This window comes from Ranitomeya imitator, chromosome 4, assembly GCF_032444005.1.
Source record: "Ranitomeya imitator isolate aRanImi1 chromosome 4, aRanImi1.pri, whole genome shotgun sequence".
NCBI classification, from domain to species: Eukaryota; Metazoa; Chordata; class Amphibia; order Anura; family Dendrobatidae; genus Ranitomeya; species Ranitomeya imitator.
The window spans coordinates 265,238,949-265,255,536 of record NC_091285.1 but is presented as its reverse complement, the minus strand read 5'-3'; the positions used below and the strand labels follow the sequence as shown (position 1 = coordinate 265,255,536).

The 16,588-nt window shown below is 41.6% G+C and overlaps 1 protein-coding gene across 1 annotated transcript in view; it reads left to right on the top strand.

Moving 5' to 3' along the window:
- The window catches only part of TRHDE (thyrotropin releasing hormone degrading enzyme), a 1,712,820-nt gene that overhangs the window by 932,351 nt on the left and 763,881 nt on the right, over positions 1-16,588 (top strand). Inside the window, exon 6 of the mRNA XM_069764587.1 lies at positions 10,113-10,250. Within this exon, the coding sequence (XP_069620688.1) occupies positions 10,113-10,250 (138 nt within the window). The remainder of the gene's footprint in view (positions 1-10,112; positions 10,251-16,588) is intronic.

Here is a 16,588-nt window from a genome sequence, read left to right as displayed (position 1 = left end):
ACATTATTTTTCTTTGAATACTCTTCATGTAATCTTTTTTTCTCAGAGTAAATATACAGTGTCAGGCTGCAATTTGGTGTCTTCCCATCAAAGGCACTAGGAGGTCTGAAGTGTTTCCGGATATATGTTAATTTACTGCTGGTCATACATCCATACATATACACATTTCCCTACAAAGATTTCATTGGATAGACTAACATTTTACTTCATTTTTTAGCTTTTATAACTTTAATTTAAGCCATTTTCATACAGCAACTTTCCCTTACTATTGGTGACCGATACAAATAGTTATATACATTGCTGTGTAAACATTTATGTCTATAAAAGGTATGAAAAGTAAACCAGTTTCTAAGTGTTTCTTTCATTGTTGTTATCGAGCTTGCTGATGTGCTCATAGAGTATCTTCGTTGTGCTAGAATGATATGTTTGACTTGCCACGGCTGAATGACTCGAGGCTGTTCGACAGCCACAACACATGCATGGACAGCCTGTTTGTTAGGCAATCCATGCATATGAGATTCACCGCAATTCACGGAGAGACTGAGCTCAGCGCTGCACCATGAGATAAAGTGGTGATCTTACTGTTGTCTCCGCAGTTCAGGAACCCTGTTGGGATTGCAGCTTCAGTGACCTGCAGTAACCTTGATGACATCACCGCTAGTCACTGAGGCTAAACTCGCAGCAAATCATTCTCCACTGGTTTTCAGCCTAGACAGTTACATCTTGGATCTGTCAAAGTTGAAAACTATTCATTACAGACATGGAATACGACGTGGGTATAACGACAGAGAGGTGAGTGATATAGTGTTTTTTTATTTTTGCTTTTTTGCATGAGACAATGGCTTCAATGGAATGGGCATTAGGTGAGTATAACTGTTTGTTATTTTTAAATAAAAAAGTAAAAGTTTTTTATTTCAAATAAAGGACTTTATTATGGCTGTGTATTTACAATATATCTATATGATTACTAATGGATATGCATCTTATAGACGTCTCTCCATTTATAAGCCATGGGCTTGATGTCACCGGACAATACAAAGTGACATCAACCCCACAAATACGAACCCCACTTGCCATCACCACAGGGAAGTGGGAAGAGCCAGAAAAAGTGCCAGAATTGGCACCAGAATAGATGCGCCTTTTTTGAGGGTACCTATGGGCTGCTATTTTGGGGCTGGAGGTCAATATCCATGCCCTTTACCAGCCTGAAAATAGGGGGACCCCACACCATTATTATTTATTTAATACAGCAGCTCAGAAACAGTGCTTGCAGCATTGTCATGCACATGACCGCGTGGCAAACACTGAATGTTTGGGCCCCCAATTCATGTGAATGAAGTTTGGGTTTGGGTTCAGATACTGTTCTGGTACCCGATCAAAACTTTTTTTTAACTGTTCAGCTGAACCTGCCGAACCCAAACTCCCAGGGGTTCGTCCATCACTACACATGAGCTTATAACACACCAACTACATGTTACACTCATCTATGCATATTCACAGAGTATAAACAGTGCCATGCGAAAGTATTTGGCCCCCTGGAACTTTTCAACCTTTTCCCACATATCATGCTTCAAACATAAAGATACCAATTGTAAATTTTTGGTGAAGAAGCAACAACAAGTGGAACACATTTGTGAAGTTGAATGAAATGTATTGGTTATTTTAAATTTTTGTGGAAATTCAAAAACTGAAAAGTGAGGCGTGCAATTTTATTCGACCCCTTTAACTTAATACTTTGTTGCACCACCTTTTGCTGCAATTACCACTGCAAGTCGCTTGGGGTATGTCTCTATCAGTTTTGTACATCGAGAGACGGAAATTCTGGCTCCTTCTTCCTTGGCGAACAGCTCGAGCTCAGTGAGGTTTGATGGAGATCATTTGTGAACAGCAGTTTTCAGCTCTTTCCACAGATTCTCGATTGGAATGAGGTATGGACTTTAACTTAGCCATTCTAACACCTTGTTAGGGGTCGAGTTCATGCCTCTGCACAGGGGGAATCTCGGGCCATCTCCGCTGCGGTCTCCCATTCTTCTCCTGCCGCAGTGGAGCCTGCTCAGTGGAGACGTCGGTCCCAGCGTCTCGCTCAGTCTGACTCTGTGCAAAGGGTTACTTCTGCTTTTCCAGCTTCTGCTATTAAAGCCAGTGCTGGGCAGCGGCGAGCAGATGCTTTTCAGACTAAGTACTGCTTCTCCCCTTCTGAGCATGCCCAGGGTAAGATCTCTCATTGGAGATCGAGGGTCACATGCTTAGATACTGCAGCAAAACCCATTGGTTCTCCAGGAAGGTCCTGAAGTTGCTCAGGCTCTGTGGCAGCCTCTCATTGGTCCTTCTAGGAAGGTCCTGTACTTGCTGCAGCTGTAAAGGGTTCGCATGGCCGCACAGCCATGCGCTAGTATCAATTCAAGTATGTGATTTGCGCCAGTGTGGTTATGTGTGAATGTATTCAGGGACCCGGCTGAAATAAGCCCCTAGAATACCGGCTCCTCCGGTGAGGAGATTGTATGAATGTATTCAGGGACACAGCTGAAATAAGCCCCTAGAATATGGGCACCTCCGGTGAGGAGATTGTATGGATGTATTCAGGGACACAGCTGAAATAAGCCCCCAGAATACTGGCACCTCTGGTGAGGAGATTGCGTGTTTGCATAACCTCTGACTGCTATCAGTTCGGCAGTAAGCTTGTGCTCCTGTGAGGCTAACAGGGCACAGTGCTTTCCTTTCACGGCTACTCTGTGATGTAACAGAGCTAGTCTATACCACCAAACAGTGCCACCATTCACTAGCAGCAAGTTCCTCCTGCACGGTGGACCCCGGGTTGCGAACGCACCAATTATAATAAACATCTATATTTACTTGGTGCGTTCCGCTAGCCCTAACACACCTGGATATGTTTATTTGTGAACCATTCCTTTGTAGATTTTGCTTTATGTTGGGATCATTGTCTTGTTGGAAGACAAATCTTCGTCCCAGTCTCAGGTCTTTTGCAGAGTCCAACAGGTTTTCTTTAAGAATGGTCCTGTATTTGGCTCCATCCATCTTCCCATCAATTTTAACCATCTTCCCTGTCCCTGCTGAAGAAAAGCAGGCCCAAACCATGATGCTGCCACCACTATGTTTGACAGAGGGGAAGGTGTGTTTAGGGTCATGAGCTGTGTTGCCTTTACGCCAAACTTATCGTTTGGCATTGTTGCCAACATGTTCAATTTTCGTTTCATCTGACCAGAGCACCTTCTTCCACATGTTTGGTGTGACTCCCCTGTAGCTTGTTGCAAACTTTAAACAACACTTTTAATGGATAGCTTTGAGAAATGATTTTTTCTTGCCACTCCTCTATAAAGGCCAAATTTGTGCAGTGTAAGGCTGATTGCTGTTCTATGGACAGACTGTTCCACCTCAGCTGTAGATACCTGCAGTTCATCCAGAGTGATCATGGGCCTCTTGGTTTCATCTCTGATCAGTCTTCTACCTTGTTTGAGATGATTGTTTTGAGGGATGGCCGGGTCTTGGTAGATTTGCGGTATTATGATACTCCTTCCATATCAATATGATCGCTTTCACAGTGCTCCTTGAGATGTTTAAAGTTTTGGAAATCATTTTGTATCCAAATCCAGCTTTATACTTCTCCACAACAGTATCACGGACCTGCCTGTTGTGTTTTTTGGTCTTCATGATGCTCTCTGGGCTTCAAACAGGACCCTGAGACTATCACAGAGCCGGTCCATTTATACGGAGACTTGATTACACACAGGTGGATTGTATTTATCATCATTAGGCATTTAGGACAACATTGGATCATTCAGAGATCCACAATGAACTTCTGGAGTGAGTTTGCTGCACTGAAAGTAAAGGGGCCGAATAATATTGCACGCCCCACTTTTCAGTTTTTGAATTTCCACAAAAATTTACAACAATCAATAAATTTTGTTCAACTTCACAATTGTGTTCCACTTGTTGATTCTTCACCAAAAAAATTACATTTGGTATCTTTATGTTTGAAGCATGATATGTGGGAAAAAGGTATATATAAAAAGAATTACCGTATGTACTCGAGTATTAGCTGAGATTTTAAGGCCATTTTTTAGTGCCCCTCTCAGCTTATACTTGAGTCATTGTCCCTGGGGGGTCGGTGGGGTAGGTTGAGCGGCAGCTATGACATACTCACCTGCTCCTGGTGAGGTCCCTGCATCTCCAATGGTCTCCGGGCACTGACAGCTTCTTCCAGCGTTGAGCGGTCACATGGAACCGCTCACTACAGTAATGAATATTGATGCTACTCCACTCCCATACGGGTGGAGCCTCATATTCATTACTGTAATGAGCGGTACCGGCGGTGACCGCTCAAAGCTGAAAGAGCCGAAGAGTCCATCAGAGAAGCTGCCAGGGACCGTGCTGGGAGCAGGTGAGTATAATGTGGAGGGGGAGCACGGAGATATCCACCTCTCCTCGTTCCACCGCCGGGCTCCGTCTTCCACGTCATCTGCCTGTGATGCTCAGGTCAGAGGGCGCGATGACGTGGTTAATGCGTGCCCTCTGCCTGAGCGTCAGTGTGGAGGATGGGAAAGACACAGTGGCGCAAGTGCCGGGGGCCTGAGCGACGAGAGGTGAGTATGTCATTATTTTTTTTCTTTATCGCAGCAACAGTGTATGGGGCATAATAGTCTATGGATCATCTTATGGGGCCATAATCAGCATTTGTCCAGCATTATATGGGGCAAATATCTCTATGGAGAATCTTATGAGGCCATATTCAGCATTTGTCCAGCATTATATGGGGCAAATATCTCTATGGAGCATCTTATGAGACCATAATCAGCATTTGGGCAGCATTATATGGGGCAAATGTCTGTATGGAGCATCTTATGGAGCCATAATCAGCATTCATGCAGCATTATATGGGGCATAATATTCTATGGAGCATCTTATGGGGCCATAATAAACATTTGTGGAGCATTATACGGGGCAAATTTGTCTATGGAGCATCTTATGGAGCCATAATCAGCATTTGTGCAGCATTATATGGGGCAAATGTCTGTATGGAGCATCTTATGGGGCCATAATATACATTTGTGTAGCATTGTATGGGGCATATTTTAATATGGAGCATCTTATGAGGCCCATCATAAACTTTATGGAGCATTATATGGGGTATATTTTGCATGGATCATCTTATGGGGCCCATCGTGAACATTATGGAGCATTATATGGGGCTCCTGATTCAATATGGATATTCAAAAACACATAACTTACTGATGTCTCAATTAATTTTACTTGTATTTTTATTTTGACATTTACCGGTAGCTGCTGTATTTTCCACCCTAGGCTTATACTCGAGTCATTAAGTTTTCCCAGTTTATTGTGGCAAAATTAGGGGTCTCGGCTTATACTCGGGTCGGCTTATACTTGCTTATATACGGAAATCAGATCGACACATATCGTAACGAGAAAAAAGGTAAAAATGCCAGAATTACATTTATTTTGGTTGCCGTAACATTGCATTGAAATGCAATAATGGGCGTTCAAAACATTGTATCTACACCAAAGTGATATCAATAAAAACGACAGTTCGGCATGAAAAAAGTAAGCCCTCACCGAGCCCCAGTTCCCAAAAATTGTAGACTCTATAGGACTCAAAAACTGACAACTTTTTTGGGGGGTGGTTGTTCACCACTTAAATAAAAAATAACCTATACATGTTTGGTATCTACAAACTCATAATGATCTGGAGAATCAAAATGGCAAGTCGGTTTTAGCATTTGGTGAACATGCAATTTCTTTGTTCCAGCTTTCCTGTACATTATATGGTAAAATAAATTATGTAGTTCAAAAGTACAACTTTTTTTTTTTTTTTTTTACAAAAACAATCCCTCACATGGACATATTTACAATAAAAATGTTGTGGTTGTGGGAAGAAGGGGAGCAAAAAACAAAAATGCAAAAATGGAAAAGGGCCCGGAAGTGAAGGGGTTAATGAATCGGGAGCATCTCATTCCAGTTTGGTTCCTCATTAAAACAAACAAATAAATCGCGGCCACAGTCTTGGAAGCTTGGAATAAGCAAGGACCTGGACTTTTGAGTGGCAAAAATTATTAATTTATAATTGTAAAGAGTTGGCACTAAAAATATTTGATTTTCATATTCATAGCGGGTTTTTATGTTTGGCAGCTGTCACACTAAAAGACGCTTTTTATTGCAAAAAATAGTTTTTGCATTACCACATTTTGAGAGCTATAATTTTTCAATATTTTGGCCCACTAAGACATGTGAGGTCTGGGTTTTTGTGGGATGAGTTGGAGTTTTTATTGGTACCATTTTTTGTTTGCTTTTTATTCCGATTTTTTGGAGTCAGAATGAACAAAAACCAGCAATTTCTGAATTTCTTTTGGGGAGGGCCTTTGCACTGTTCCGTGTGTGGTAAAATTGGTAAGGCAGATTTATTCTTTGGGTCTCTTCGGTTATAGCGATACCTCATTTATATAATTTTTTCGTATTTTGGCGCTCTTACACAATAAAAACTTTTTTCATAGAAAAAATAATTTTTTTGCATCGCTTTATTCTGAGAGCTATAACTTTTTTATTTTTCTGCTGATGGAGCTGTATCATGGCTTGTTTTTTGCGGGACAAGATGTCATTTTCAGCGGTACCATCTTTATTTACATCCGTCTTTTTGATTGTGTTTTATTGCACATTTTGTTCAGCAGTATGATGATAAAGCTTTATTCTTTGCCTCATTTTTAATTTTTTTTACACTGTTCACTGAAGGGATTAACTAGTGGGACAGTTTCATAGAGCAGGTCGTTATGGACGTGGCAATACCTAATGTGTGTACTTTTATTGTTTTTTTATTTACATAAATAAATGGATTTATTGGAAAAATATATATATATTTTTTTTTTTTACTTTATTTGGGGATTTAAAAAAAAAATATTTTTACACATTATAATTTTTTGTAACTTTATAACACTGTCCCAGGTTGGCACATCACTACAGTAAATCATGTCAGATCGCTGATCTAACACTTTGCATAGCAATGTGCCAGATCAGCAATCTGGCAGGCTGTGAAGGAGGCTTGCCGGCACCTGCTCTCAGCAGACGCTCAATGCCAACTCCCTGCAGGACCCGGAAGGACCCCACAGCCATCTTGTAGTTGAGGGTCTCCATGCAGACCACCGGAATAACGCAATCGCATCGCATCACATTGCGTGGGTGAGAGCGAACAGGGAGCCCCCTCCCTGCGCTATGCTTCTCTATGCCACTATCACTACTGACAGCGGCATTAGAGGGGTTAAATGCCCACGATCCGTGCTAGCACCGATCGTGGGCATTGCTGTGGGGTGTCAGCTGTCACATACAGCTGACACCCGCACACGATCGCCGCGGTGCTCACCGTGAGACCGTGGTGATCGCACCGTCATACAAATACTGCTCATGGCACAAATACAGTTGCCCCAGAGCAGTACTAGTATGGTGCATATTGCTAAAGGGTTAAAAATGTATTACACTGAGAAAAACTAACAAAAAGGAGAAGCTGTTGTAAACATAATTTCATTTCTACATTAAGGTGTTAGTAATAAAAATGGTGAACTGTCAAAATAGGGAAAAAAGAAAGATCTTAGGTGAGTTTTCTATATCAGACATAAGTGATTATGATATTTCTAGATGGCAGCCCGATTCTAAAGAATCGGGAGTCTAGAATCCATATATACTTTATTTATTCAAATGTAAGAATAATACAATTAATAAATAATAGTAAGAAAGAACAAAAAATGGCTGCACTCACCAGCTCTTGACAAAAGTTCAAAATTGGTGTGAAAATGTCACTGAACCACTTGACAACTAAATATATATAGTTTTGGTAAATGGTATTATCATTTTTTTGATGAAATTCGGCAGGAGCTTGAAGAGCAACGTCACTGGGCCCGCCTCCACGCAGTAGAAACTTGCTGTGAGGTAAAAATTCAAAAATCACACCAAAATGGCGGGCGGAGTGTGTCACAGTACGGCACGTTTCTGATTGGTCGCTCGCAGCAGGCGGCAACCAATCAGACACTGGACACTGTTGACGTCACTTATCTCCGGACATTAGCTCCGGACATTAGCTCCGGACATTAGCTCCGGACATTATCTCCGCACATTAGCTCCGGACATTAGTTCCGGACATTAGCTCCGGACAAAGCCACGGAAGTTGGCACAAATTGCAGGAAGTAGTATTCTAGGCAATTAATCTCCGGACATTAGCTCCGGACATAAGCTCCGGACATTAGCTCTGGACATTAGCTCCGGACAAAGCCACGGAAGTTGGCACAAATTGCAGGAAGTAGTATTCTAGGCAATTATATATTAGACTAGATGGCAGCCCGATTCTAAAGAATCGGGAGTCTAGAATCCATATATACTTTATTTATTCAAATGTAAAAATAATACAATTAATAAATAATAGTAAGAAAGAACAAAAAATGGCTGCACTCACCAGCTCTTGACAATTCTTGTTATTTAAGGTACAGTTACACAGGATCCATGAACATGCTTATGAGGGGAGGGATGAAAGACATCAGACGACAACTTTGCGTGTTGTGGCAAATGCCACAACAACGGTTCTTTGCTTAAGAACAATGTCAGGTAGTAGGAAAATACCCAGTTAATAATAGGCAATAGTTCTTTGCAGGAATGCAGATATTAATAAATAGGCAGTTTATATTGCAGAGAAATTGCTGGGCAATAATGGACAATGTCCTTATGTGGCAAATAATAGAGCAATATACCCAATGTGGCAAAGAAGAGGTTAATAAACGGCAGTCTCTCAGTATAACAGTCAGTGAATAATAGGCAGTATATGGAGAAAGCATCAAACAAAAGTTCAAAATTGGTGGAAAATGTCACTGAACCACTTCACAACTAAATATATATAGTTTTGGTAAATGGTATTATCATTTTTTTGACGAAATTCGGCAGGAGCTTGAAGAGCAACGTCACTGGGCCCGCCTCCACGCAGTAGAAACTTGCTGTGAGGTAAAAATTCAAAAATCACACCAAAATGGCGGGCGGAGTGTGTCACAGTACGGCACGTTTCTGATTGGTCGCTCGCAGCAGGCGGCAGCCAATCAGACACTGGACACTGTTGACGTCACTTATCTCCGGACATTAGCTCCGGACATTATCTCCGGACATTAGCTCCGGACATTAGCTCCGGACAGGAAGTTGGCACAAATTGCAGGAAGTAGTATTCTAGGCAATTATATATTAGATACTGTATTAATTCATGTGATGTATTTACTTTAATGTAGTCTTTTCTTTCCAAGTAGCTTTTCTTTATCTTTGTCTTTTCTTGATAGAAACTCAATAGATTAGCAAGAAAAGCATTTTCCTTCTTTAATGACAGCTTTTAACTTTCAATCATTTCAAAATCAGGCACCTCAGACGAGCATGGATTATACAAAGAGGTGGTGGAGTATTTAGCTAGTCAAATAATGAAGCTGTTCTGTGCATGGAGTTTGATAATTCTGTGTTCACTGCCACTATTTAAAGGGACTCTGTCACCTGAATTTGGCGGGACTGGTTTTGGGTCATATGGGCGGAGTTTTCGGGTGTTTGATTCACCCTTTCCTTACCCGCTGGCTGCATGCTGGCTGCAATATTGGATTGAAGTTCATTCTCTGTCCTCCATAGTACACGCCTGCGCAAAGCAATCTTGCCTTGTGCAAGCGTGTACTATGGAGGACAGAGAATGAACTTCAATCCAATATTGCAGCCAGCATGCAGCCAGCGGGTAAGCAAAGGGTGAATCAAACACCCGAAAACTCCGCCCATATGACCCAAAACCAGTCCCGCCAAATTCAGGTGACAGGTTCCCTTTAACATTTTGCTATTCTATTGTATGTTCTGATAAGTGGACACTTGTAAAAATACCTTAGTCTAAACTTTCTTTTATTTACTGTATTTTATGTAGTAGAAATTGTATTAAAAAGTGACATGTTCACATTTATGGATCACGTTCGGTTTTATATCAATCACCTTATGATAACCATACTGTTTAAGTATTATGGCTATTAAAAGATTTTGTGAAACAGAATGCAAATCATGCAGAAAAATAAAAATATCCAATTTCTCTGTTTCAGGAAAAACAAAGGTTTTTGACAGATGTGTTGCATGAAGTGATGCTACTAGACGGACTGGCCAGTTCACATCCAGTTTCACAGGAAGTTCTCAAAGCTACTGATATTGATCGAGTTTTTGATTGGATTGCATACAAAAAGGTAAAAAAAATTGCTTGTAAACAAGAGGAATATTAATTAAAAAAGTACACTTGTTAGATAAGGGGATTATTGATTTTGCAATAATCTGAAATATATAAAATAGTCTCTAGTACCATTTGTCCCCACCATTGTGTGAGGTTCCCAATTCATTCACAGCAGTTGCTTATGTAAGTCATCTCACTCTATCTGACATAAAGGCGTTTTCCAGGATACAGAAGTGCTGCAGCGCTTCTGAACAGCAGCTTTGTGGAGGTGCTTAAAGGGACTCTGTCACCTGAATTTGGAGGGAACAATTTTCAGCCATAGAGGCGGGGTTTTCGGGTGTTTGATTCACCCTTTCCTTACCCGCCGGCTGCATGCTGGCTGCAATATTGGATTGAAGTTCATTCTCTGTCCTCCGTAGTACACGCCTTCATTAGAGTCCCTTTAAAGTTGGCCTATACTGATCTAATATTGACTGTCTATAAAAAAGATAACCCATCGAAATTCTAAAACCGGAAGGCACCTTTAAAGTCTTGACCTTATGACAGCATTCACAACTACCAGCACTGATCAGTTGCGTTGGCAAAATGTTCTTTTGCATCAAGCTGTTGCTAGCGACTATGCAGTTACATTTTTACAGTGATCATCTCTTGTTGTGTATAGACTAAAGAGCCACTTCTCATTTATATCAATTGTAAATGTGTTTTGTATGATTTTATGCAATTGCAGGTAAATTAAATACTATATTTAATGCAATTAATACCATTCCACACATCTATGTTATCCAGTAACACTTATCAATGTGGATACCACTATAAAACAATGTATTAAAATGCATATTGAAATGTAAACCATAATTTTACAGCTGTAATTAAATGCATTATGACATTTATTGACTATAAATGCCCATAAGCCTGGTTACAGCACAAAAAAAGATTTAAGGCTAAGGGATATGTTGTGATCATAAAAAGTTAGTACTCACACATATTTAGGCAAACTTCTCAGCAGAATAAACTTAGAAGTTTAGCAATGATTTTTTAAAGTCCTATTATAACTTTTTTCCCTCTGAATTGGTCCTTTCTTCTGAAACTACTACTCATTTCTTAGAATTGTGACCTACTTTTTTCTCACCGCTAAGACCTATTTAATAGTGCTTGAAAAAGGTATATGCCAATTTTATTCAGAGAAAATACAAAAAATGGTGGTTGCCACGTAGGTAGAGGTAGACAATGAACCCGACGTTTCGACCCTCCCGAGTCTTATTCATGGGGTTACTCTAGTCCTTTGATATGAGCGCATAAAGGTGGCAGTAGTGTGGGAAAAGCAAGTTCTCCCTTAGGAGGAGTCCTTCCAGGACGATACAGCTAGGCGCGGGATGCGCCGCTGAACCTACACAGGACTCCTCACAGGCCCTCTGGACACATTACGTCCACTCCTGAGCTCAATCTTTTTCTACCTGGGACAGCAGCCCCTACTGGTTTTACCGACAGGTCATGTCTTGTACGTAAGGGAGCACTTGCTTTTCCCACACTACTGCCACCTTTATGCGCTCATATCAAAGGACTAGAGTAACCCCATGAATAAGACCCGGGAGGGTCGAAACGTCGGGTTCATTGTCTACCTCTACCTATGTGGCAACCACCATTTTTTGTATTTTCTCTGAATAAAATTGGCACATACCTTTTTCAAGCACTATACCAGTATTGAGTGTGCGGTAATTTTTCTCTACTATTGATTGGACCATATGGTCGGTTTACCAGCACCTCACCTGTCCCTGACCTGAGTGCACACCATTTTCCCTATTTTATAAGACCTATTTATTAACAACTTTTTTGACTTATAGCCACAATCTTTATTATCATACAGTATATCATTATCTTTAGTTTTCATGATAAAAACATTTTAAATTACTTCAAGATTTACCTTAAACACTATCACATGTACTAATATTCTTGTAAATGCTATAATGTATGTCTATATTATATTATTTATATATACAGCTCTGGAAAAAATTAAAGAGACCACTGCAAAATGTTCAGCTTCCCTGATTTTTCTCTTTGTAGGTATATTTTTGGGTAAAATGTAAATTGTTCTTTTATTCTATAAACTTCTGACAACATGTCTCCGAATTTCCAAACAATCATTTTTGCATTTTTTTTCTGACAAAGGAAAAGACAGTGCTTTCTGACCTCAAATAATGCAAAGAAAACAAGTTCATAATAAAAACAACAATACTGATGTTTAACTCAGGAAGAGTTCAGAAATCAATATTTTGTGGAATAACCATGATTTTTAATCACAGCTTTCATACGTCTTGGCATGCTTTCCACCAGTCTTTCACACTGCTTCTGATGCAAAAATGTAAGCAGTTCTTCTTTGTTTGATGGCTTGTGACTATCCATCATCCTCTAGATTACATTTCAGAGGTTTTCAATGGGGTTCAGTTCAGGTCAGAAGATTGGGCCCCCCATGACAGGGCTTTGACGTGGTGGTCTCTTAATTTCTGCCAGAGCTGCATATATACAGTGGGGCAAAAAAGTATTTAGTCAGTCAGCAATAGTGCAAGTTCCACCACTTAAAAAGATGAGAGGCGTCTGTAATTTACATCATAGGTAGACCTCAACTATGGGAGACAAACTGAGAAAACAAAATCCAGAAAATCACATTGTCTGTTTTTTTAACATTTTATTTGCATATTATGGTGGAAAATAAGTATTTGGTCAGAAACAAACAATCAAGATTTCTGGCTCTCACAGACCTGTAACTTCTTCTTTAAGAGTCTCCTCTTTCCTCCACTCATTACCTGTAGTAATGGCACCTGTTTAAACTTGTTATCAGTATAAAAAGACACCTGTGCACACCCTCAAACAGTCTGACTCCAAACTCCACTATGGTGAAGACCAAAGAGCTGTCAAAGGACACCAGAAACAAAATTGTAGCCCTGCACCAGGCTGGGAAGACTGAATCTGCAATAGCCAACCAGCTTGGAGTGAAGAAATCAACAGTGGGAGCAATAATTAGAAAATGGAAGACATACAAGACCACTGATAATCTCCCTCGATCTGGGGCTCCACGCAAAATCCCACCCCGTGGGGTCAGAATGATCACAAGAACGGTGAGCAAAAATCCCAGAACCACGCGGGGGGACCTAGTGAATGAACTGCAGAGAGCTGGGACCAATGTAACAAGGCCTACCATAAGTAACACACTACGCCACCATGGACTCAGATCCTGCAGTGCCAGACGTGTCCCACTGCTTAAGCCAGTACATGTACGGGCCCGTCTGAAGTTTGCTAGAGAGCATTTGGATGATCCAGAGGAGTTTTGGGAGAATGTCCTATGGTCTGATGAAACCAAACTGGAACTGTTTGGTAGAAACACAACTTGTCGTGTTTGGAGGAAAAAGAATACTGAGTTGCATCCATCAAACACCATACCTACTGTAAAGCATGGTGGTGGAAACATCATGCTTTGGGGCTGTTTCTCTGCAAAGGGGCCAAGACGACTAATCCGGGTACATGAAAGAATGAATGGGGCCATGTATCATGAGATTTTGAGTGCAAACCTCCTTCCATCAGCAAGGGCATTGAAGATGAAACGTGGCTGGGTCTTTCAACATGACAATGATCCAAAGCACACCGCCAGGGCAACGAAGGAGTGGCTTCGTAAGAAGCATTTCAAGGTCCTGGAGTGGCCTAGCCAGTCTCCAGATGTCAACCCTATAGAAAACCTTTGGAGGGAGTTGAAAATCCGTGTTGCCAAGCGAAAAGCCAAAAACATCACTGCTCTAGAGGAGATCTGCATGGAGGAATGGGCCAACATACCAACAACAGTGTGTGGCAACCTTGTGAAGACTTACAGAAAACGTTTGACCTCTGTCATTGCCAATAAAGGATATATTACAAAGTATTGAGATTAAATTTTGTTTCTGACCAAATACTTATTTTCCACCATAATATGCAAATAAAATGTAAAAAAAACAGACAATGTGATTTTCTGGATTTTTTTTCTCAGTTTGTCTCCCATAGTTGAGGTCTACCTATGATGTAAATTACAGACGCCTCTCATCTTTTTAAGTGGTGGAACTTGCACTATTGCTGACTGACTAAATACTTTTTTGCCCCACTGTATATATACACGCATATATATATATATATATATATATATATATATATATATATATATATATATATATATATTGCACAAAAAATAATTGTAACACTTAAAGGGAACCTGTCACCCCCCCAGGAGTTTTTAACTATAAGAGCCACCTTGTGCAGCACTAATGCTGCATTCTGTCAAGGTGGCTCTTTTAGGACCCTGCAACTGCTGAAATAATCGCTTTTATAATTTGTCCCTGAACCTTGAAATAGACCTGGGGGCATGTGTTTTCCCCCTGACAGAAACACCTCCCAGCCATCACTCAGGGCCTCTGCGCGCCAGGCTCTGCTTCCTCTGCCTTTATTAACATCTCACATGGGGGCTCCCGTATTTACCGCTTATCAGTGGCCACCGCGGTGCATCCCTCGCTTGCCAGACAACCTTCCATGGTCGGAGCAGCAGCCGCAACAGTGACCACTTTGAGGAAGTGAACACGCAGCAGTCGCCCATGTGTTCTGCTGCGGCCCCGGCGCCTGTGCTGTAAGTTCGAAGAGCAGCGCAAACTGCGCTGCAAGTACTTACAAACTGGTTTGTAAGTACTTACTGACCTTGGATGTGCTAGATACGTCATGGCTAAAATGCGTCACTGTTACTGCAGTTGCGGTGATCGCAATAAGGTGCCTGCCATTTCAGACAGCAGGGCACCTGGGCTTGTCATCATCTGGGCAACTATGATCGCTGTCATTGACTGTTAAATTCTGAACAGCCAATCACAGCATTTTCATTGTTCCTGTCAATGAAAAAGCCTGAAACACTGATGTCCAGCCTGTGATCAGTGCTTCAATACCATGAATCATAGGACAGAGCCTACCATTGGCAGAGTCACCAGGCCCAGCTTTGATTAGGGCAATTGGATGATGACATACAGGTATAGGGTTGAGCGAAATGGGTCGTTCATTTTCAAAAGTCGCCGACTTTTGGCAAAGTCGGGTTTCATGAAACCCGATCCGACCCCTGTGCGGGGTCGGCCATGCGGTACGTGACTTTCGCGCCAAAGTCGCGTTTCAATGACGCGAAAAGCGCCATTTCTCAGCCAATGAAGGTAAACGCAGAGTGTGGGCAGCGTGATGACATAGGTCCTGGTCCCCACCATCTTAGAGAAGGGCATTGCAGTGATTGGCTTGCTGTCTGCGGCATCACAGGGGCTATAAAGGAGCGTTCCCGCCGACCGCCATCTTACTGCTGCTGATCTGAGCTTAGGGAGAGGTTGCTGCCGCTTCGTCAGAAGCAGGGATAGCGTTAGGCAGGGTCCATTAACCACCAAACCGCTTGTGCTGTAGCGATTTGCACTGTCCAACACCACCTTCGGTGTGCAGGGATAGTGGAAGCTACATTTTTTTTTTCTCAGCACTGTAGCTCATTGGGCTGCCCTAGAAGGCTCCCTGATAGCTGCATTGCTGTGTGTACGCCGCTGTGCAAACCAACTGCTTTTTTCAAAGCACAAATCCTCTTGTTCCTTCCTTTCTGCACAGCTATCTTGTTTGTTTGTCCACACTTTTTATTTAATTTGTGCATCAGTCCACTCCTTATTGCTGCCTGCCATACCTGGCTGAGATTACTGCAGGGAGATAGTAATTGAAGGACAGTTCCTTTTATTTTTTTTTTGTGGGAGATTAAGATTGGCATTTCTCCTAGAGTGCCATCCCTGTTATGAAAGGCAATTCAGTACCACAATGGACATAGCGGTCAGAGCACATACAGTGATCTGACAATAACCCAAAATCATAGAACGAGCTCTGAGACGTGGGAACTCTGCAGACCGCAATCTCTAATCCTCTCCAAACAACACTAGAGGCAGCCGTGGATTGCGCCTAACTCTGCCTATGCAACTCGGCACAGCCTGAGAAACTAACTAGCCTGAAGATAGAAAATAAGCCTACCTTGCCTCAGAGAAATACCCCAAAGGAAAAGGCAGCCCCCCACATATAATGACTGTGAGTTAAGATGAAAAGACAAACGTAGAGATGAAATAGATTCAGCAAAGTGAGGCCCGACTTTCTTAACAGAGCGAGGACAGAAAAGGTAACTTTGCGGTCTACACAAAACCCTAAAGAAAACCACGCAAAGGGGGCAAAAAGACCCTCCGTACCGTACTAACGGCACGGAGGTACACCCTTTGCGTCCCAGAGCTTCCAGCAAAAAATTAGACAAGCTGGACAGAAAAAATAGCAAACAAATAGCAAAGAAGAACTTAG